The sequence below is a fragment of the Anopheles funestus genome, chromosome 2RL, assembly GCF_943734845.2.
Source record: "Anopheles funestus chromosome 2RL, idAnoFuneDA-416_04, whole genome shotgun sequence".
Classification (NCBI taxonomy): Eukaryota; Metazoa; Arthropoda; class Insecta; order Diptera; family Culicidae; genus Anopheles; species Anopheles funestus.
Window position 1 is genome coordinate 8,467,663 of NC_064598.1, and position 22,722 is coordinate 8,490,384.

Genomic DNA, 22,722 nt, shown 5'->3' on the forward strand with positions numbered 1-22,722 from the left:
AGGAAATTAGGAAATTTATAGATCTTTTGGGGATTTATTTGTTTATTTCCGCTGGTATCAATTCTTACATCTCCTCAAACATATTCTTTCGTCAGCTTCACATACATCTCACCACGGGCAACAATTTCACCTGTCGCGATAATACGCAGCTCGGTCGTAGCACGCCAGAACCCTTCCGGCACGACGATCGGTATAACGGATGAATCAATGTACGCATCCTTCACCCAATATTCACCCTTCGGGAATGGACACAATCCCTCGTCCGGTACGAATGGTAGATTGGTGAAGTTAAGAAATAGATGCTGATAGTCATGGTAGTGGGTTTTTATAAACTCACAAAACGGTCGTGACGCAAGTTTCATCGGGTACGCATCGTACTGATTGTTACCCTGAGCGCTACGAGCAAAGCTAAGGCCGTACTGGAAAGGATATGAAAGAAGATGTATTAATTTATGCAAACCCAACAACATACCGTTTTAAACATTCAATGACAATACCTCGTACTTGTCACTTAGGTCAATTAGCAGTGCTCCTGTACCGTTCAGCACCGAGAGCGTACGATTGAACTTTCTTACGCGTAGCTTTTCCACGTTAAAGATTTCCGAACCGTTGATGTGCTCCCATCGGTCGAAGTCTACGATCACCTTCATGAGTCCTGCACTCGGATCGAGAAAGAAAAAAGCAATGGCAACTGTTGCCAACAATGCGATGGATGACCGCATGATATGTTTTCACGTAAACGATTGGCCAATTACAGCCTCTGTTTTATATCAGACATTGCCCTTAAAACGTGAGCTTTGAGCGAACTTTAAATTGCACTCGCGTGATGATAGCGTGGTGATCTATTTGAGATAATATTTTGCCCCTTGTTTCCTGTATCCCTGTGATTTTTGTGGGATAACGTGCGATGTAAACGGAAACATAACAATCATTAATTCAAAGGTTACATGAAAAACACAATAATTAAACAACTTAACTTCAATCCTTATTAGTAAACAAATAATTTGCGTTTGGCTTTTTTTTGTTTTGTGGCAATACAACCTCTTGAGGTCTAGCTTTGCCATTTCTTGCTTTCTTTGACTTATAAATACCCATATCGAGACAGTCAATACGGACGCAGGAGGTAAGGTTCGAATGGGATTTGAGTTCAGGATGGGATTTATCCTGTCCTACCGTGTACACCACCGGGCAGCTCACGATTAGTTGTCGTGTTTAATTCTACTTGTAAATGAGGTGAATGGCTCTCTAATTTTCACTCTAATTTTATTCATTTATAATCTGAAAAGAAAGCAGCACACATGTTTTGGGATATCAATTATAGGATTAAAACGCTCACTTCTTCAAGCGTTCCTTTCTTATGTACAGAGTGTCAATCAAGTGGCCGGTGGCCTGCGTACCTCCGAATGCAGGACTTATTATCCGGCTACGGGTAGATCAAGTCAAGGAAAGGAAAGAAAATGGTAGGCCAAGACTTCTCCTGAGATTGGCACATTAATTTAGTCAATTGTGCAAAACTTATTGCAGTATGACTAATTTTAATATACGATATTTTTGTTTGAATGTTTCAAGACCTTTCGAACGGATCGAATATTAAATTAAAAACATTAACAATGATTTTGATTTATTTTAATACTTTAACACAAATTTCTCTTTCCTTTCTCATTTGATAACAGATATCTTGATCGACTTTATAATGTTCAATGTTTTATATTTTGCAATTTGATCATATTACAGACAATCAAGAAGCATTTTTTTCAAGCAATTTCCTTCGTTAATTTGACATACAAAGATCCAGTCGATACCAATTCATTCGTTTCGATAATGCGTAGATCAGATGAGGCCCTCCAATGTCCTTCCGGTACGACCACCGGTATAACGGACGAATCGACGTACGCATCCTTTACCCAATATTTTCCCTTGGGAAACGGGCACAGTCCTTCATCCGGTACAAATGGTAGATTGGTGAACTTCAGAAACAGATGCTGATACTCTCGGTAGTACGTTTTTATAAACTCACAGAACGGTCGTGACGCAAGCTTCATCGGGTACGCATTATACTGATTATTGCCTTGGGCACTACGTGCGAAGTTAAAACCAAACTGATCGAGCAAGAAGAAATTTTAGTTATACCTGAAGCTGTGCATATAAACGCCAAAATCCATACCTTATACTTATCGTCCAGATCGGCCAGTAACTCTCCCGTACCGTTCAGGACCGACATCGTCCGGTTGTATTTTCGCACACGAATCATTTCCATGTTGAATAAATCCGTCCCATTAAACAATTCCCAACGATCAAAATCGATTATGACTTTTATCAGTCCATCACATCGTTTCAACGTGAAGAACAGCAGGACAAATGCCAGTGCGTTTAGGTACAAGGTGATTCTCATGGTCGCGATGCTTTTCGGGAACACTACTGACTATGTATTCATTATAATATGTTCCTTTTATTGGATGTGAAGTTGTACGGATATTGTTATTTGCGTGATCACTAACAGTTGCAACGAAATAGTAGCAACAATGTTTATAAATCTGACCCACAATTAATGGCACTTAGACAATGTTTTCTAACGTATAGATAAAACTAAAAATACAATTCGAAATAACAGTACGAGACTTTTGCAAAATTGTTTTCATACAAGAGTATTATCAATGTACTGGGACTTAATTACATGGCTTTAATGATCATGTTAGGCGGAGTTGGGATCTCTTATTTACTTGTTAGAATATAATTAAAAGATTCAAACAAACAATTTGTCAAATAATGCAATGCATGCAATTTGTGTGGACTTTGAGTGTAGCTTAAATAGTCATGATTATTCACAAACTGCACATTGATTTTCCATTTGTGATGGATGTTGTATTTTGTTTCAATTTATTAACTTTCTCCTTCTTGGCGCTGACGACGTATTAGGTCTTATGTCCGCCATAACTGTTTGATTTGATTTATTTTTAAAACGTAGCCTGATAGTCGGTTCTTGGTAAGGGAACAATCCGAATTGTATTTTGATACTGAATTCTGAACTCATAAACTCATTATTGCAAAGTATTTCCCTGCTGATTTATTCTACATTAGTTCTTTACTTAATCTAACGTACATCGACCCACGGGCCACAAGCTCCCCGGTAACCGTATCGACAAGATCGGTAGTACAGCGCCACAGTCCTTCCGGCACGACCACTGGTATGACGGACGAGTCAATGTACGCATCCTTCGCCCAGTAAGTCCCTTTCGGGAATGGACATAATCCTTCAGCCGTCACAGGCGGTAGGTTGGTATACTTCAGAAACAGATGCTGATATTCACGATAGTACGTATTGATAAAGTCGCAGAACGGTTTCGCTGCTAGCTTCATTGGGTACGCATTGAACTGATTGTTACCCTGGGCACTACGTGCAAAGTGTACTCCATACTGGAAAAGGAGAGAAGTTATACATTTCTACGGTAGTAAAAGGATTCGTCTCTCGCAAATTACCGTGTAACGATTGTCCAGATCGACTAGCAGCACTCCCGTACCGTTCATCACCGAAAGCGTTCGGTTAAACTTACGTATTCGAAATTTTTCCATGTTGAAGAACGCTGAACCATTATTAACTTCCCATCGATCAAAGTCTAGAATTACGCGTAGTAAACCGTCACCAGGATCAATCAGGAACAGTGCAACGGTGAATGGTATTGTTAGCAGAATCGACCGCATAATGTTTTGTGTTGGATTTACTTGGAAAGCACTTTGCAGAGTGAAAAGACAAACGCCATAAAAAAGGTGTTATATGTATTAAGTGGTGTGTTGTACTACTACTACACTACACCCAAAATGCTCTTGTTAATGAAGTTATCGGTTAATCAATTACGTGTATTCCATCATCGCGGATGATCGCGGTTGCAGATTTCGTTAATACATGATTACAATTATAATTACAACTGACATGATTCAGTTGTAAGCGAACTGATAATGTTTTTTGATAGAACTCAGGCAACACAATCAAGCGATTTACACGATTGAGTATCATTGTACAGCACGGAATTTGTACTGTTCCGGTGCCGGTTTCACACGACAGGATCGTGCATCAAATCCTATCTGGAACGTTGCTCAGTAGCAAGGACGGATGTTGCTGACGGGAACAAATCGGACTACGGTCCGCCGTATTAAGTTGACTACGCGAAGGATAGTCAACTGGAAACTTCTTGCGCAAGTTTCTTTTGCCGTTGATAGGCTATTTTCCGTAGATCGGCGATTGAGCAGTTCTGACAGTAGGCTGTGTATTGAAAACTCAATATCAATTCCTAATGTGGAGTGCCGCTCGAATCGCCTACAGAAAAGACTCGTAGGTTCCAAGTTCGGATAACAAGTGAAGTTTTATTGAAAATTATCCAGCTTATATACTAACAAAGTTTAATGGTATTAGTTCTTATTCTACACGCAGTAAGTGTGTGTTAGTTTCAAGAACGTAAGGGTAAATTCCTAGTTTACCTCCTAATGTTAGTTTAGGATTCTGTAATGCGATCCGATTCGGCCTTGTTTAGTTAATTGCACCGAGCGCATAGGCGCGTGTTTCCTTACCGCTACTGTGCGTACGTTACTCAGATGCAAGCGGCTACCCGATGGAATTGTTTTAAGGATCAAGTGCAAGTTTATTATTGCCTGCCATATGCTACGGCTTGCGGGCGTATGGCGCTTATCGCTATTTGTTTTCCTCTCGTTCGTAGATGGATGCCGTTTTACTCGCGTCGGAGCCTTACCGATATTAGCATTGCGAGATGCCCTATGCCTAACTATTTCGGGTAGTCGATTGTTTAAAATATCAAGGCTCGAACAAGCCAATCCTTGTGATGTGTTTATTACTTGCTTGCCTACCGCAACGCGGTGGCGTTAGATCGCGTTGATCTTTCCCTATTTTCTTTTGGTTTCATCCTAAATAAACACATGGCTAAGTTCTGTTTTGGTGCTCTATCCTAAACCTTTTTAGTTATTAAATGTTTATGCTATTGAAAGCAGGTCATTGTGCTGCACATGCGTTCCTTACCCTGAGTTGAACGCACTCGAGTCGGTTATTCTATTTTCCATTTTAGACCTCCTTCGCTTGACCTACGCAACGCGTGATTTAATTGCCGTAGAACAAACCTTTCCAATGTTCTTATCTATTTTGGTCTAATCCAAACCCTATGTAACATTTTTCAATGCCAGCTATTGATTAATCTTGCATGCCTCCTGCCTGGTGAAAGTGAATCTTTTTCTTTCTTACGATAGATCGAATTTTCTTACGCGTACGCTTGTGAATTTTGTCGCGTCCGTAACATTCCACCCCTGGTAAAACTACCTGTTAGTTTTACCAAATTTCGCGACATTATTCCTACTTAGTTTCACTCTTATTGAATTGATACCTGAATTGGACGCATGTTGCTGCTTTAGCTGATGAGTTGAAGAGTGGGCATACTTGTAGGATGTCGTTGCTATGATGACGCTGCTATTGAGGACTATCGATGGCGCATATGTTGGGGTATAGTTTGGTTTTGGTGTTTGGAAGACGTGGTACCTGAGTTTCTTCTTCGTCGTTCTCGTTGATTGTGACGACTTCTGGTGATTCGTTTTCATATCGCTTTTTCATCATATGGTTTCGATGCGATAACAGATTCGTCAACGAATCCCAAAATGCGGCTAAGAGCTGCCAGCCGATGCCATAGATGTCGTACAGGATTCTACCATGAATTACGGTGTCAATGATGAATTTAACGACTCGAGTGAACATGTAGATGCCAATTGCCGTAGACGTGACGTTGCCCAGCCACGTTGACCATGATACGAACTTAGACCAGTATTTATCGAACGCGCCGTGAATGATATTCTCAGGAATTAGAGTATCAAACGTGAAGCCTTGAAGGTTTGGATGCTGACCAGATATCATCTTGTGTATGACCGAAGAGGCGATCCTCTTATTGCTTTGTTCATACACCATGTCCTTCATTTGTTGTAGACTTTCATAGTCATATACACCACTTTTCATCAAACTTGGTAGTGGAGTGTAGGACCAGCTTGTTATGATGTCTGTCGTTAACTCTTGCGGTGCCGTCGTCTCTCGTAGCCCTTGATCTGTTGTATACCATCTTCCTCCGATGTTGAATTTCGCGGGAAGAATTGGCGAGCAAACTATTTGGGTGCCTTTCAGTTGTAACATTCTAGTTACTGGCGCTATGAACATCGAGCGATTGTTGTATTTTACCGGAACTTCCTGATAGCATTCATCTCTTTTCTCATAGGTGACGAACACCGGTTTGCATTCAATGATGTACAATATTTCTGCGGCAACTACCGCCGTGTGCCCAGGTCGTTTAATCAAATTAGAAACGAATTCGCTAGGATTCAGACGAGCTAGCGTTAGCTTTGTTTCTAGAAGCGCCTTGTCGACTTTGCACAATTCCGTCATCACCGTTGTGTAGACGTCGTTCAGCTTTTGCCCGAGGTAACTTTCCACTAAAGTTATTTTGGAGTTGAAGTAGGTAAAGAGATCCAGGTTTCTCCCATTTACCGCCTTGCGTTTAAACGGCGATTGATAACCGTTTAACTCAAGTATGAATATCCTCGGATGGTCCGTTTTATAGCTGTTGAAGCCGCAGATTTGCTTCACATCGCGAGCCCTTATGGAAAACATTTGCTCGTTTGTCAGTAAGGTATACACAGCATTCGTATTAGCAATCCCGTCGTTGCCGAACGTCTTGTTGACCGTACCCTCGTAGATGATTTCGAACTCAGTTCTCTCGCACAGTTTTTGATGATTTACCTCCCAGGTGAGGTAACCGTACTCGGAATCCAAACACCAACCAACACTATACGGACATACAACGCCATTTCGCAGTATTATTTGGTCTTCTTCGATGTCAACCGTTGCCGTATAGTCGAACATGCTGATCTCGTACTCGTAATACACCAACGCGTTTTCCCATCTACCAGATGGCGTCGTGTAGAGTCCTCCGACGCACGCTGAGCCCTTGACACTGCCGATGACTAACGTTTGCCCTCTTGTAGTTTGATTGCGTCGTACTTCCCTAACCTTGTGATTGAGAGAGAGTGAAACCTCACCTAACGTTTGGTCATGTTTACATGCTCCTGGGGTGAATTCCTTTATAATATATGCAAACCCTTTTTCATATTCTGATGTGTGAGACCAAGCTCCGCAATGCTTAATCGTTCTCTTGATTATTACCTTACATTGGTGAACGTGAGTTACTGTCTTTGGACTTCTTTGTAATACTTGTATTCTGGTCTCTACTGTTGTTATATTCTTGAATTGAGGCATACAAGAAGCTACTTTTGTGAGCGAATAACTCGTTATGTTGATATTATCGTTTGCACAGTCATATGCAATTAGACCGTTTGCCGGACTCCCGAAGGCTCTTGCTGAAATGAAAAGCAACATCATTATTACCAGGTTCCACGTATTATATTTTCCCCAACGAGTATTAGCAGTATTCGATTGGTATATTTTTAAACGCTCGTTTGCTTCCTTTGCAGCCGTGACATCTTTTGTGTTAGCCCTTAGGATCTTAGCGTTCCTTGCGCAAGGTTTTATTTGATGTTTCTTTACCTTACGCTTTATTGGCAATTGATCACTTTTTTCTGTGATAGTGTCTTCTGCGTGGACCCCATTGATATTTTTATCTAATGAAATCGATTCTTTTTTCGACTCCTTACCTTCTTGCTTTATAACCTCTTTTTCGTTATAAGCGCCCAAAAACGCTATCCCAGTAGCGGGTCTGCAGTATGTACCTATTGCAGTTTTTACTTGAGCGGATCTTATCTGTCCGTCTTTATGCATCGTTTCACGCATGCTATCTTTTTCTTGGACTATCATGGCGTGATCTTGCTGTAACAATTCATTGCTACCTAATTTCCCATAGACTAACCAACCTAGTCTTGTTTTCATTCCAATTGGTTCTTCAGGTTTGCCATATCGATGTTTAATCCCCATTAATAAATGATTATTGTTCAGTCCTATCAAAATTGTTGGACGAACGTTTTCAAAACTTTCAATTGGTAACTTTTTTAAGTGGCGATATTTCTGACTCATCTCATCGTAACATAGCGATTGGACTGGCAATTTTAATTCTCTAATTGTTCTTACGTCCTTTAAACGAAAACCTCTTTTCGTTGCACCTTTGATGACCAATTGGACTTTTTGGCTAGCTTCATGAACCGTTTCTATGCCTTGTGCCCATGTGAGCTGAAGCGGTGTTTTTGGCCCGGTTAAATTCAATTGTCGAGCGACATTCGCATCTATCATTGTCAATGATGATCCAGGGTCCAAAAATGCATAAGTATTAATGGATTTATTTCCATTAATCAATCTTACCGGTAATATTTGATAGTAAGTTTCACATGTTCCTTCCACCTCGTGGTGGTTATTTATCTGCTCCGGTTGGATTGGAACAACTTGTCTTACATGAAGCATCTTGTGATGCTTATCCTTGCACCCGGTGATTCCACATGGCTTAGCGAATCTACAATCCTTGATTGTATGTTTGTTTGATGTCAAGCATCCAAAACACAATTGATTTTCATTTGCTATTTTCCCTCGCTGTGATGGAATTCGCTTTACCAGTGCGAAGCATTTAACCGTCTTATGCGGCTTGCTACATATTAGACAACCTTTAGTTATCTTTTTAGCCTGTTTGACAACTTTTCCTTTTTGAATTGAGGCTTGTTTCTGCGAAGTACCCTGATCATGTAAATTAACATGCCCCTTTTGAGTATGAAGACTAATCGTGCTCATCATTTCCGCCGTCTTGGCGTAGGGTTTGAGCCACCGACATAATTCTTCTAAGTTCTGCACGTCTAGTGATGACGATGCAGCCGCCATATGTTCCGCTCTTTTCACTTGAATGTGATGCGGTAACTTGGCCGTTAAATCCATAACTAATCTATGGTCATTTAGGTATGTCGGTCTTTCCATCAGGTGTACAATTTTGACGAGGTTCTCCAAAGCACTCGTCATTTCCGAGACCACGTTTTTAGATTCCTTTCGTATTTTTTGAAGATCGTTTAGCAACTCCAGGTATACTAAATCTGGTCTCCCGAAAGTCTCATTTAAACGTTTTATTATCTCGGGAACATTTTCGGCCTCCATCATCAATTGTTGAACACTTTTATAAGCTGTTCCTTGTAAAACCTGTTTGAGACGATTCAAGTTTTCTAGGTTAGAAAATTGTCCTTCTTTGGACGTGTCGTCAAACGTTTTCTTGAAGTTGGGCCATTCCTTAGGGTTGCCATCGAATTTGGGTAATTGCATCAAGGCCTGTCTCTTGATCAGGATCCCTATCTGGGTGGATTCACCACCGTTAGTTGCCAGTAGCTTAACGAACTCCTTCGTTTGCTGTTGTTGGCTAACTATTATTTGTGATACAATTTCTTCGAAGCTTTGTTTCTTCCCCAAACTTCCTTCTGGGTTATTTATTTCGCTTTCTGCGAAAGTCTTGATCTCACCCTTTTGTCGATTAAGCTCGTTCTTAATCTGTTGGCACTTGCCACATAGCCAGCATTCCTCTGGCAATGGTTTCTGTGTCAATTTGACACATTCCAGGTGAAACCATCGGTCACACTCCGAACATGTGACCATTGTTTCTTCAGAGGTATCCACCTTATAACAAAGTCGGCACCTGCCGTTTGTATTTGTTGTGAATTTGTAAGGCATTTTGGACGAATCAATGATTTCCTTGCCGTGCTTATTAATAAGGATGGTTTTACTTACCCTCTTTTATCGGATCGTTTTTTACCTTCCTTTGATGCCCCGGCTGGAATCGTTGTGTGATGGTGAATGATAAAACCGCGAATGCTGAGTCTGAACTTGACACCTTTGCCCGTATATTACTCACTTTTCACGATAGTAGAAGTTTAAGTATAGTGTTTATGAACGATTTCTTTCGTTCGTTTAGTAACTAAATAACTGAAAACTTCTTATCAATTTTTCACCATCAGTTTTAACGTCACTTGTAACTGCCTTACTGAAAGTTCTGCTCTTCTACTGACTTAGATTGTTGCGACGCTTAATCACTTTTTAGCCGTCTTCACTAGTCACTTGATACACAGAACTATATTGCTGTTCTTTTGGCGACAGCACACCTTTCTTACGTGATTCGGTCACAGAGAATGCAATTTCGCGCAAGCTATTGCAAACTCCTCTCTGGAGCCACCATTTGTTGCTGACGGGAACAAATCGGACTACGGTCCGCCGTATTAAGTTGACTACGCGAAGGATAGTCAACTGGAAACTTCTTGCGCAAGTTTCTTTTGCCGTTGATAGGCTATTTTCCGTAGATCGGCGATTGAGCAGTTCTGACAGTAGGCTGTGTATTGAAAACTCAATATCAATTCCTAATGTGGAGTGCCGCTCGAATCGCCTACAGAAAAGACTCGTAGGTTCCAAGTTCGGATAACAAGTGAAGTTTTATTGAAAATTATCCAGCTTATATACTAACAAAGTTTAATGGTATTAGTTCTTATTCTACACGCAGTAAGTGTGTGTTAGTTTCAAGAACGTAAGGGTAAATTCCTAGTTTACCTCCTAATGTTAGTTTAGGATTCTGTAATGCGATCCGATTCGGCCTTGTTTAGTTAATTGCACCGAGCGCATAGGCGCGTGTTTCCTTACCGCTACTGTGCGTACGTTACTCAGATGCAAGCGGCTACCCGATGGAATTGTTTTAAGGATCAAGTGCAAGTTTATTATTGCCTGCCATATGCTACGGCTTGCGGGCGTATGGCGCTTATCGCTATTTGTTTTCCTCTCGTTCGTAGATGGATGCCGTTTTACTCGCGTCGGAGCCTTACCGATATTAGCATTGCGAGATGCCCTATGCCTAACTATTTCGGGTAGTCGATTGTTTAAAATATCAAGGCTCGAACAAGCCAATCCTTGTGATGTGTTTATTACTTGCTTGCCTACCGCAACGCGGTGGCGTTAGATCGCGTTGATCTTTCCCTATTTTCTTTTGGTTTCATCCTAAATAAACACATGGCTAAGTTCTGTTTTGGTGCTCTATCCTAAACCTTTTTAGTTATTAAATGTTTATGCTATTGAAAGCAGGTCATTGTGCTGCACATGCGTTCCTTACCCTGAGTTGAACGCACTCGAGTCGGTTATTCTATTTTCCATTTTAGACCTCCTTCGCTTGACCTACGCAACGCGTGATTTAATTGCCGTAGAACAAACCTTTCCAATGTTCTTATCTATTTTGGTCTAATCCAAACCCTATGTAACATTTTTCAATGCCAGCTATTGATTAATCTTGCATGCCTCCTGCCTGGTGAAAGTGAATCTTTTTCTTTCTTACGATAGATCGAATTTTCTTACGCGTACGCTTGTGAATTTTGTCGCGTCCGTAACATTCCACCCCTGGTAAAACTACCTGTTAGTTTTACCAAATTTCGCGACATTATTCCTACTTAGTTTCACTCTTATTGAATTGATACCTGAATTGGACGCATGTTGCTGCTTTAGCTGATGAGTTGAAGAGTGGGCATACTTGTAGGATGTCGTTGCTATGATGACGCTGCTATTGAGGACTATCGATGGCGCATATGTTGGGGTATAGTTTGGTTTTGGTGTTTGGAAGACGTGGTACCTGAGTTTCTTCTTCGTCGTTCTCGTTGATTGTGACGACTTCTGGTGATTCGTTTTCATATCGCTTTTTCATCATATGGTTTCGATGCGATAACAGATTCGTCAACGAATCCCAAAATGCGGCTAAGAGCTGCCAGCCGATGCCATAGATGTCGTACAGGATTCTACCATGAATTACGGTGTCAATGATGAATTTAACGACTCGAGTGAACATGTAGATGCCAATTGCCGTAGACGTGACGTTGCCCAGCCACGTTGACCATGATACGAACTTAGACCAGTATTTATCGAACGCGCCGTGAATGATATTCTCAGGAATTAGAGTATCAAACGTGAAGCCTTGAAGGTTTGGATGCTGACCAGATATCATCTTGTGTATGACCGAAGAGGCGATCCTCTTATTGCTTTGTTCATACACCATGTCCTTCATTTGTTGTAGACTTTCATAGTCATATACACCACTTTTCATCAAACTTGGTAGTGGAGTGTAGGACCAGCTTGTTATGATGTCTGTCGTTAACTCTTGCGGTGCCGTCGTCTCTCGTAGCCCTTGATCTGTTGTATACCATCTTCCTCCGATGTTGAATTTCGCGGGAAGAATTGGCGAGCAAACTATTTGGGTGCCTTTCAGTTGTAACATTCTAGTTACTGGCGCTATGAACATCGAGCGATTGTTGTATTTTACCGGAACTTCCTGATAGCATTCATCTCTTTTCTCATAGGTGACGAACACCGGTTTGCATTCAATGATGTACAATATTTCTGCGGCAACTACCGCCGTGTGCCCAGGTCGTTTAATCAAATTAGAAACGAATTCGCTAGGATTCAGACGAGCTAGCGTTAGCTTTGTTTCTAGAAGCGCCTTGTCGACTTTGCACAATTCCGTCATCACCGTTGTGTAGACGTCGTTCAGCTTTTGCCCGAGGTAACTTTCCACTAAAGTTATTTTGGAGTTGAAGTAGGTAAAGAGATCCAGGTTTCTCCCATTTACCGCCTTGCGTTTAAACGGCGATTGATAACCGTTTAACTCAAGTATGAATATCCTCGGATGGTCCGTTTTATAGCTGTTGAAGCCGCAGATTTGCTTCACATCGCGAGCCCTTATGGAAAACATTTGCTCGTTTGTCAGTAAGGTATACACAGCATTCGTATTAGCAATCCCGTCGTTGCCGAACGTCTTGTTGACCGTACCCTCGTAGATGATTTCGAACTCAGTTCTCTCGCACAGTTTTTGATGATTTACCTCCCAGGTGAGGTAACCGTACTCGGAATCCAAACACCAACCAACACTATACGGACATACAACGCCATTTCGCAGTATTATTTGGTCTTCTTCGATGTCAACCGTTGCCGTATAGTCGAACATGCTGATCTCGTACTCGTAATACACCAACGCGTTTTCCCATCTACCAGATGGCGTCGTGTAGAGTCCTCCGACGCACGCTGAGCCCTTGACACTGCCGATGACTAACGTTTGCCCTCTTGTAGTTTGATTGCGTCGTACTTCCCTAACCTTGTGATTGAGAGAGAGTGAAACCTCACCTAACGTTTGGTCATGTTTACATGCTCCTGGGGTGAATTCCTTTATAATATATGCAAACCCTTTTTCATATTCTGATGTGTGAGACCAAGCTCCGCAATGCTTAATCGTTCTCTTGATTATTACCTTACATTGGTGAACGTGAGTTACTGTCTTTGGACTTCTTTGTAATACTTGTATTCTGGTCTCTACTGTTGTTATATTCTTGAATTGAGGCATACAAGAAGCTACTTTTGTGAGCGAATAACTCGTTATGTTGATATTATCGTTTGCACAGTCATATGCAATTAGACCGTTTGCCGGACTCCCGAAGGCTCTTGCTGAAATGAAAAGCAACATCATTATTACCAGGTTCCACGTATTATATTTTCCCCAACGAGTATTAGCAGTATTCGATTGGTATATTTTTAAACGCTCGTTTGCTTCCTTTGCAGCCGTGACATCTTTTGTGTTAGCCCTTAGGATCTTAGCGTTCCTTGCGCAAGGTTTTATTTGATGTTTCTTTACCTTACGCTTTATTGGCAATTGATCACTTTTTTCTGTGATAGTGTCTTCTGCGTGGACCCCATTGATATTTTTATCTAATGAAATCGATTCTTTTTTCGACTCCTTACCTTCTTGCTTTATAACCTCTTTTTCGTTATAAGCGCCCAAAAACGCTATCCCAGTAGCGGGTCTGCAGTATGTACCTATTGCAGTTTTTACTTGAGCGGATCTTATCTGTCCGTCTTTATGCATCGTTTCACGCATGCTATCTTTTTCTTGGACTATCATGGCGTGATCTTGCTGTAACAATTCATTGCTACCTAATTTCCCAGAGACTAACCAACCTAGTCTTGTTTTCATTCCAATTGGTTCTTCAGGTTTGCCATATCGATGTTTAATCCCCATTAATAAATGATTATTGTTCAGTCCTATCAAAATTGTTGGACGAACGTTTTCAAAACTTTCAATTGGTAACTTTTTTAAGTGGCGATATTTCTGACTCATCTCATCGTAACATAGCGATTGGACTGGCAATTTTAATTCTCTAATTGTTCTTACGTCCTTTAAACGAAAACCTCTTTTCGTTGCACCTTTGATGACCAATTGGACTTTTTGGCTAGCTTCATGAACCGTTTCTATGCCTTGTGCCCATGTGAGCTGAAGCGGTGTTTTTGGCCCGGTTAAATTCAATTGTCGAGCGACATTCGCATCTATCATTGTCAATGATGATCCAGGGTCCAAAAATGCATAAGTATTAATGGATTTATTTCCATTAATCAATCTTACCGGTAATATTTGATAGTAAGTTTCACATGTTCCTTCCACCTCGTGGTGGTTATTTATCTGCTCCGGTTGGATTGGAACAACTTGTCTTACATGAAGCATCTTGTGATGCTTATCCTTGCACCCGGTGATTCCACATGGCTTAGCGAATCTACAATCCTTGATTGTATGTTTGTTTGATGTCAAGCATCCAAAACACAATTGATTTTCATTTGCTATTTTCCCTCGCTGTGATGGAATTCGCTTTACCAGTGCGAAGCATTTAACCGTCTTATGCGGCTTGCTACATATTAGACAACCTTTAGTTATCTTTTTAGCCTGTTTGACAACTTTTCCTTTTTGAATTGAGGCTTGTTTCTGCGAAGTACCCTGATCATGTAAATTAACATGCCCCTTTTGAGTATGAAGACTAATCGTGCTCATCATTTCCGCCGTCTTGGCGTAGGGTTTGAGCCACCGACATAATTCTTCTAAGTTCTGCACGTCTAGTGATGACGATGCAGCCGCCATATGTTCCGCTCTTTTCACTTGAATGTGATGCGGTAACTTGGCCGTTAAATCCATAACTAATCTATGGTCATTTAGGTATGTCGGTCTTTCCATCAGGTGTACAATTTTGACGAGGTTCTCCAAAGCACTCGTCATTTCCGAGACCACGTTTTTAGATTCCTTTCGTATTTTTTGAAGATCGTTTAGCAACTCCAGGTATACTAAATCTGGTCTCCCGAAAGTCTCATTTAAACGTTTTATTATCTCGGGAACATTTTCGGCCTCCATCATCAATTGTTGAACACTTTTATAAGCTGTTCCTTGTAAAACCTGTTTGAGACGATTCAAGTTTTCTAGGTTAGAAAATTGTCCTTCTTTGGACGTGTCGTCAAACGTTTTCTTGAAGTTGGGCCATTCCTTAGGGTTGCCATCGAATTTGGGTAATTGCATCAAGGCCTGTCTCTTGATCAGGATCCCTATCTGGGTGGATTCACCACCGTTAGTTGCCAGTAGCTTAACGAACTCCTTCGTTTGCTGTTGTTGGCTAACTATTATTTGTGATACAATTTCTTCGAAGCTTTGTTTCTTCCCCAAACTTCCTTCTGGGTTATTTATTTCGCTTTCTGCGAAAGTCTTGATCTCACCCTTTTGTCGATTAAGCTCGTTCTTAATCTGTTGGCACTTGCCACATAGCCAGCATTCCTCTGGCAATGGTTTCTGTGTCAATTTGACACATTCCAGGTGAAACCATCGGTCACACTCCGAACATGTGACCATTGTTTCTTCAGAGGTATCCACCTTATAACAAAGTCGGCACCTGCCGTTTGTATTTGTTGTGAATTTGTAAGGCATTTTGGACGAATCAATGATTTCCTTGCCGTGCTTATTAATAAGGATGGTTTTACTTACCCTCTTTTATCGGATCGTTTTTTACCTTCCTTTGATGCCCCGGCTGGAATCGTTGTGTGATGGTGAATGATAAAACCGCGAATGCTGAGTCTGAACTTGACACCTTTGCCCGTATATTACTCACTTTTCACGATAGTAGAAGTTTAAGTATAGTGTTTATGAACGATTTCTTTCGTTCGTTTAGTAACTAAATAACTGAAAACTTCTTATCAATTTTTCACCATCAGTTTTAACGTCACTTGTAACTGCCTTACTGAAAGTTCTGCTCTTCTACTGACTTAGATTGTTGCGACGCTTAATCACTTTTTAGCCGTCTTCACTAGTCACTTGATACACAGAACTATATTGCTGTTCTTTTGGCGACAGCACACCTTTCTTACGTGATTCGGTCACAGAGAATGCAATTTCGCGCAAGCTATTGCAAACTCCTCTCTGGAGCCACCATTTGTTGCTGACGGGAACAAATCGGACTACGGTCCGCCGTATTAAGTTGACTACGCGAAGGATAGTCAACTGGAAACTTCTTGCGCAAGTTTCTTTTGCCGTTGATAGGCTATTTTCCGTAGATCGGCGATTGAGCAGTTCTGACAGTAGGCTGTGTATTGAAAACTCAATATCAATTCCTAATGTGGAGTGCCGCTCGAATCGCCTACAGAAAAGACTCGTAGGTTCCAAGTTCGGATAACAAGTGAAGTTTTATTGAAAATTATCCAGCTTATATACTAACAAAGTTTAATGGTATTAGTTCTTATTCTACACGCAGTAAGTGTGTGTTAGTTTCAAGAACGTAAGGGTAAATTCCTAGTTTACCTCCTAATGTTAGTTTAGGATTCTGTAATGCGATCCGATTCGGCCTTGTTTAGTTAATTGCACCGAGCGCATAGGCGCGTGTTTCCTTACCGCTACTGTGCGTACGTTACTCAGATGCAAGCGGCTACCCGATGGAATTGTTTTAAGGATCAAGTGCAAGTTTATTATTGCCTGCCATATGCTACGGCTTGCGGGCGTATGGCGCTTATCGCTATTTGTTTTCCTCTCGTTCGTAGATGGATGCCGTTTTACTCGCGTCGGAGCCTTACCGATATTAGCATTGCGAGATGCCCTATGCCTAACTATTTCGGGTAGTCGATTGTTTAAAATATCAAGGCTCGAACAAGCCAATCCTTGTGATGTGTTTATTACTTGCTTGCCTACCGCAACGCGGTGGCGTTAGATCGCGTTGATCTTTCCCTATTTTCTTTTGGTTTCATCCTAAATAAACACATGGCTAAGTTCTGTTTTGGTGCTCTATCCTAAACCTTTTTAGTTATTAAATGTTTATGCTATTGAAAGCAGGTCATTGTGCTGCACATGCGTTCCTTACCCTGAGTTGAACGCACTCGAGTCGGTTATTCTATTTTCCATTTTAGACCTCCTTCGCTTGACCTACGCAACGCGTGATTTAATTGCCGTAGAACAAACCTTTCCAATGTTCTTATCTATTTTGGTCTAATCCAAACCCTATGTAACATTTTTCAATGCCAGCTATTGATTAATCTTGCATGCCTCCTGCCTGGTGAAAGTGAATCTTTTTCTTTCTTACGATAGATCGAATTTTCTTACGCGTACGCTTGTGAATTTTGTCGCGTCCGTAACAACGGACTATACGTCGACGTAGTAAAGAAAAAGAAGAAGATGAAAAAGAAGAAGAAGATGAAGAAGAAGAAGAAGATGAAGAAGAAGAAGAAGAAGAAGAAGAAGAAGAAGAAGAAGAAGAAAAAGAAACATCTAAAGCTAGTCTGTGATAAAAGACCTGTCTTCCCTCCTATGGAAACTTTCATAAATGAACTTGACAGAGTCAAGCCATTTGGGTAACTTTGGGTTTTGTAAGATTTTTTAGGTAAGTACTAGTAGTTTATTCGGTGGATAAACAATTCATCATCCTAGGCTGATGTTGTCATAATGCTCTCCCGAATTGATTCCCTTGTTCTCTCTAAAATTGTTAGCCACTTTATTTATGAGTTATGCCATTTACCATCTACGAAAAAACAATATTTATGAGGTTGTGAAATATTTCAATCTAGATGTTCGGACGAGCGTACTAAAAGATGGCGTCTCGTGTAACTTTAAAAAGTACTTCGGAAACAAATACAACTCGCTCATCAATCACCGTTAGCAGCACAAGCTCTATCTTCCACAGGCCTGGCTGGAAGTAATTGTTGATAATCTTAGAATCGAGCACCTTGTTCTTGATGTAATACTGCTGCTTCGGAAAGGGACATGTTCCCACATCGGGAAAGTTGGTCATATTGCGATAAAACTCCCGATAGTCACGATACGTCGTGTTTAGGAATGTGCACACCTTCTGCGCGGGTATGCGGAATGGCGAACGGACGAATTGATTGTTGCCCAGCGTGCTGTACGACATATAACCGGAAAACTGCAACACGAAATAATACGTTACGTTTTGGAAATATTTTTCCTCTTGTTTTTTAAATACTCACGGCATAATCATCATTCAAATTTCTGTGCAATTCGAATGTTCCATTAAATACGGTTAGTGTTCGGTTGTATTTGCGTATGCGTAAGTTGGTTGCATCGATTACGTCGGTTCCATTTACTTGCTGGAATCGTTCATACATCACATAGACCGTAGATGTGTGAACACCCAGTGTCAGCATCAACAGTGCGCAGAGAATGTTTGTTGGTAAAATATTTGTTGATCTATAAAACATGCTGTCTACACAAACGAATTCGTTCAACTATCGTTACCCAGCACAGAACCTAAACTATTATGAAATTTGCCAAAAACCTACATTTATCACTATGGCACATACTAGTTGCGTCACTAGGGACGAACAAGATCGCTTGTTGTTGCTTCCCGCTTTATCGTTCATCTCGACATTGCACGCAGCATCACAAACTGAAGTCATCAAAACATGATATAATAACACAGATTATGATTTACATAAAAGTACTCCACTCTTTACTGTGCATCATTTTAGCCCAAAACGTTCTGGTAGACCTAAAACGTATCACTCGGCAAGCTAACGCGATCGTACAGCTCTGCTATTCACTGATGTAGTACGTTTGTGCCCTTAGCGGACGCGGATTGACTGCGTGCTTAAACAATTTTAGCCGGCACCTCAAAGCACGTGATCGATCGACCACTCTTCGTCTGCAGCTCCCAGTGGATGGTCATGCTGGGGATTTTCGGGTAGATTTCGAGCACATCGAAGCTACGCTTGTACACAACCGGCACGCCAGCCTTCAGTGGACACTCGAGCTTAGTTGTACCGTCTTCCTCGAACAGATACGGACAGGCACTGGTACCATCGACACCAATGAACGGCAACGGTAGACCGACGATCTTTGCGAACACGGTCGTGCTAAGGCTCTTCACATCTTCGGCTGTGATAGTTAAAAAAGAAAACCAAACACCATACACGTATTAGTGCGAGATCGAAAGATTACGTAGGTCAAACCAAATGACTTACTCGGAGTGAACTTTTGGTTAATGCTAACGGTCGTGCGTCGTTTCAACTTGCACGGTCCCTTCTCACAATTGCTAATATCTACGACGTTCTCCTCGATCGGCACTAAACTGCGAGTGGCTGTGCAATAGCATGAAAAAAGAGAACAAGAAAACAAAAAACCAATTTGCATAGAGCGTACGCTAATAAAGACGAAAGACTGCAACAGCAGTATAAGCGACGAAACGCTTACCACCGCACGATTCGACGACAGTTGCTTGAACGGAACCGTTTAAACTGCACACCGCAACAATGGTGGCAATGGCGAACAGGGCAGGGAATGCTTTCATGATTACGCTGCACTTCAAGCTGGCTGGAACGGGTTCGCGGAATACTCCGATCGTGGGATAAGATCTAAGTAAAGGAGCAGTGAGTGATAAGGAAGAAAAAAAAGGGAAGCGATTAAAGATGAGCATTAATTAGTAATTTGTATGGATGGAAGTGTAAGGTAGCAAAAATGATTCATAAACTCGTTTGAAACACGCTTCCACAAACTTCCCCTCCTAGTGGCATCGCAGTGATCGATAATTAGAACTAGCTGAATGATCCAACCGTTCGGACCTTTGTGTTCGTAAGGTGAGTAAAACACGATAATCAATATACAGTGGGTACTTTTCCGTACCACAGCCACTGGCCCCAACCCGTGTCAAACAGGTTCGCCAATAGGCACACAAATCAGATCGCAAAATGTAATGGAGGGAACGTGCTTGTGTACCGTAGCCACACATCATGATGCGCCACAAGATGAACGGAGGATTGCATGAGGCAATTAAAACGCCAATGAAGCCAACCGATCTATGCATTATTTATCACCTTTCACGCAAAGTTAGACGGCGTGCTAAAAGTGTTGTTGACCATACGCTTTTTGTTCGCAATCGTAAGGCAGGAAATGATTATGAAATGTGAAGTATCTCCACAAGGGTCAGTGTTGAAGTGGCAAAAGAAGTAGTGTCTTTGTCACAATTGTTTTTTTTTTGTTGAAAAGAATGTTGCCATTTGTTCTAAATGTGCAGATAATAAAACTTTTCTTTGACCTTCTTAAAAATATGCAACGTTTTTTTTCTCTCAAGCTTGCTTTCATATTGAATTTTTATGTATAAGCTTCAAAAATGTAAGCTCTGCTCCGTTTGTCCTTGGTCCGAGCAAGTATGACATAACAGCAAACACGGCAGAAGCACTCTAAACACTGGACCAAACATTTTTATATGCCCCCAGACAGCAACAACCGTTGTGTCCAGGTGAAGGGAACACAATTGCTGCATCATCATGACATCAGTTGTCTACACGCACGCACATTGAGCACATACGCTTTTTTGTAGTTTAAGTTTTTTACCTTACTTAATTTTCGCTCTCAATCTTTTCACTTTCACACACGCACACACACGCACACTGGTTACGATTGTTCCCTTAAGGTATGGTTGATGCCGATCTGTTAGTAAAAGGGCGAGAAGCTCTCCGAAAATTGGACAACGAAATTCAGGACTCTCCTCACCGGTAGAATGTTCGTACGCGAATGATCGTTCTGGTGTTGTTAAAAGCGCGTTTTAAATTTATAACAAACGCCAAACGGTGGACCAAACGAGTAGGTTGTGCAGACGACGAGCAAAGAAGACCCCCCGGCGGGCGGGAAACGACCACGATCGCAAAAGGGTGTGTTTACTGTGCGGAGAAGATCCGGAGTTGCCCCGGACCTTGCCTTGCCTTTGGTTGGTTCCCTTTTCTTCCGTTTCCACGGTGATGCGTACGTGAGCGGAATGCGTTAATGTTGGATTATTCTTCCTGCTCAGCTCGCGACAGCTCGGTTGAACTTCCGTACCGTGTACCGTGTGTTACTATGGTTCACGAACAAAGCCCCTTAAGGTTTGCTTAGACCCCTGGAGGGATTAGAGATCGTAAGGGGGAAGAAACATAAATGCAATCAAGCCAAATGGTGCAACGTACGGTGCATAATTCAACCTGCAGGCGAAACGTGATTAGTGCGACGCATGATCGATCGTCCGATCCGGGATACTGAGTGGTTTACAATAATGAGATTGGATGTTCTTCTCCAACCTTAGAGAGAGACGGTAAGAGACGATACGGTAGGAAAGGAATTATAATTAAATTCCTCACTCATACGGCTGCCCCGACATGGTATGAAAGGTTATTTTGAGTCTCAAAAATCCTTGAGAATATTAAGCTGATACCGGTTGTTGGCCTGTGTTACAAGCATCGGTGTGTGAAGCATGGTACCGAAAAGCGGGTAGATGTGCATTAATTAGCCAATACGCAACGGATGGATGTGGATAGATAGATTCTGTCCGAAGCACAACGTAAACAACGGCACGACGCCATTTGAACATCGCCATCTTGAGGTGTTGTTTGGTGTAAACATTGATAAATCTTTTTCGCTAGTCCAAAACACCCTGTGTTCCAATTGTGGAATCAACCAACCGAGGCCATTTTTCTTTGGTTTGTGCTCTTCGAATGGTAATTGAAGGAAGGCAAACAAAAGCTCATTTCGACAACACTTCCTGTCAGCTTTTTGTGTGATTTATGATCATGCTTAGATCTGTTTCATGTAATGATGAATGTTTGAAAAACATTGTTTGTACACGAGGTTCTTTATGTGATCGATAGTACTGCATGATCAATACACTCGAGTTTCACTTTGCTTCTAGTCAACTCTACAAAACATTAATCCGCAATTGAAACTGTACATAAGAAAAAAAATCGGATAAGAACCAACATCTGGCTGGACACAGAGAACCGGGGAAATCGATGCACTACGTGAATGGAATATTTATATAAGCGATCAGCTTATCTGACGATACCGTTTTTACCGTAATGCTTCATTTGTATGTATCGTCCATCACCGCAAAAGATGTTCAGTGAACTTGAAACGTATTAGCACTTCCCCATTCGCGTCGCATCGTCGCAAAACGCGAGAAATCGTAAGACAACAATGCCCACTGCCGTCACCTTCACCTGCATTCACGTGTAACATTTGGGGCGCACTTTCGTCCGAGCGATCAGGCGAAGAAATCAGATTCTAGACGTCTGAAATGTTACACTTACACGGGTGTCGTAACACGGTGAAGTCGCACGAAAACCTTGCACTCGTCGCCGTTGTCCGGTGGCTACTGAAGGCTAACACAGGCCGGGCTCGAAAGCTCTAGACTCTTAGTAGTTGCGGCTGGTTCGGTTGTCTCCCACCCTGCGCACAACGAAAGCCTTGCGTGCTCAGAGGTTTGCAGCTCATTACGCCCGCTCCCCGCCCCAGAAGAGCAACATCGGCAGGGCTAACCGGACCTGGAGTTCCTTGTTCGGTATATTGTTTTAAGGGGGCCACACTCTCATCCGGCAGCTGTGCGGCTCTATCTCTACGCTCTCCGGTCATGTGTAGCGTT

General features: G+C 41.7%; 4 protein-coding genes across 6 annotated transcripts; all 4 read right to left on the minus strand.

Annotated features, from left to right (window-relative positions):
• On the minus strand, positions 1–937 carry LOC125761455 (uncharacterized). The gene is made up of 2 exons (XM_049422599.1): positions 498–937; positions 1–419 (listed from the first exon to the last, which is right to left on the minus strand). The coding sequence occupies exons 1-2, from the start codon at positions 720–722 to the stop codon at positions 75–77; spliced, it is 570 nt and encodes a 189-aa protein (XP_049278556.1). The 5' UTR covers positions 723–937; the 3' UTR covers positions 1–74.
• Positions 938–1,433: 496 nt separating this feature from the next.
• On the minus strand, positions 1,434–4,109 carry LOC125761454 (uncharacterized). 2 transcript variants are annotated; one of them, XM_049422598.1, is made up of 3 exons: positions 3,478–4,109; positions 2,165–3,414; positions 1,434–2,099 (listed from the first exon to the last, which is right to left on the minus strand). In XM_049422598.1, the coding sequence occupies exons 1-2, from the start codon at positions 3,697–3,699 to the stop codon at positions 3,070–3,072; spliced, it is 567 nt and encodes a 188-aa protein (XP_049278555.1). In that variant the 5' UTR covers positions 3,700–4,109; the 3' UTR covers positions 1,434–2,099; positions 2,165–3,069. The 2 variants fall into 2 exon arrangements, with proteins under 2 accessions (XP_049278555.1, XP_049278554.1); XM_049422597.1 differs by lacking the exon at positions 3,478–4,109 and having other exon boundaries at positions 2,165–3,055.
• A 12,530-nt stretch (positions 4,110–16,639) lies between these two features.
• On the minus strand, positions 16,640–18,712 carry LOC125761453 (uncharacterized). Its single transcript, XM_049422595.1, has 3 exons — positions 18,617–18,712; positions 18,305–18,540; positions 16,640–18,240 (listed from the first exon to the last, which is right to left on the minus strand). The coding sequence occupies exons 1-3, from the start codon at positions 18,633–18,635 to the stop codon at positions 17,902–17,904; spliced, it is 594 nt and encodes a 197-aa protein (XP_049278552.1). The 5' UTR covers positions 18,636–18,712; the 3' UTR covers positions 16,640–17,901.
• Positions 18,713–18,763: 51 nt separating this feature from the next.
• Positions 18,764–22,524, minus strand: LOC125761459 (ecdysteroid-regulated 16 kDa protein). Of its 2 annotated transcripts, none has more exons than XM_049422604.1 (4): positions 22,391–22,524; positions 19,527–19,687; positions 19,298–19,414; positions 18,764–19,211 (listed from the first exon to the last, which is right to left on the minus strand). In XM_049422604.1, the coding sequence occupies exons 2-4, from the start codon at positions 19,621–19,623 to the stop codon at positions 18,925–18,927; spliced, it is 501 nt and encodes a 166-aa protein (XP_049278561.1). In that variant the 5' UTR covers positions 19,624–19,687; positions 22,391–22,524; the 3' UTR covers positions 18,764–18,924. The 2 variants fall into 2 exon arrangements, with proteins under 2 accessions (XP_049278561.1, XP_049278562.1); XM_049422605.1 differs by lacking the exon at positions 22,391–22,524 and adding an exon at positions 20,667–20,872.
• Between the last annotated feature and the right edge of the window lie 198 nt (positions 22,525–22,722).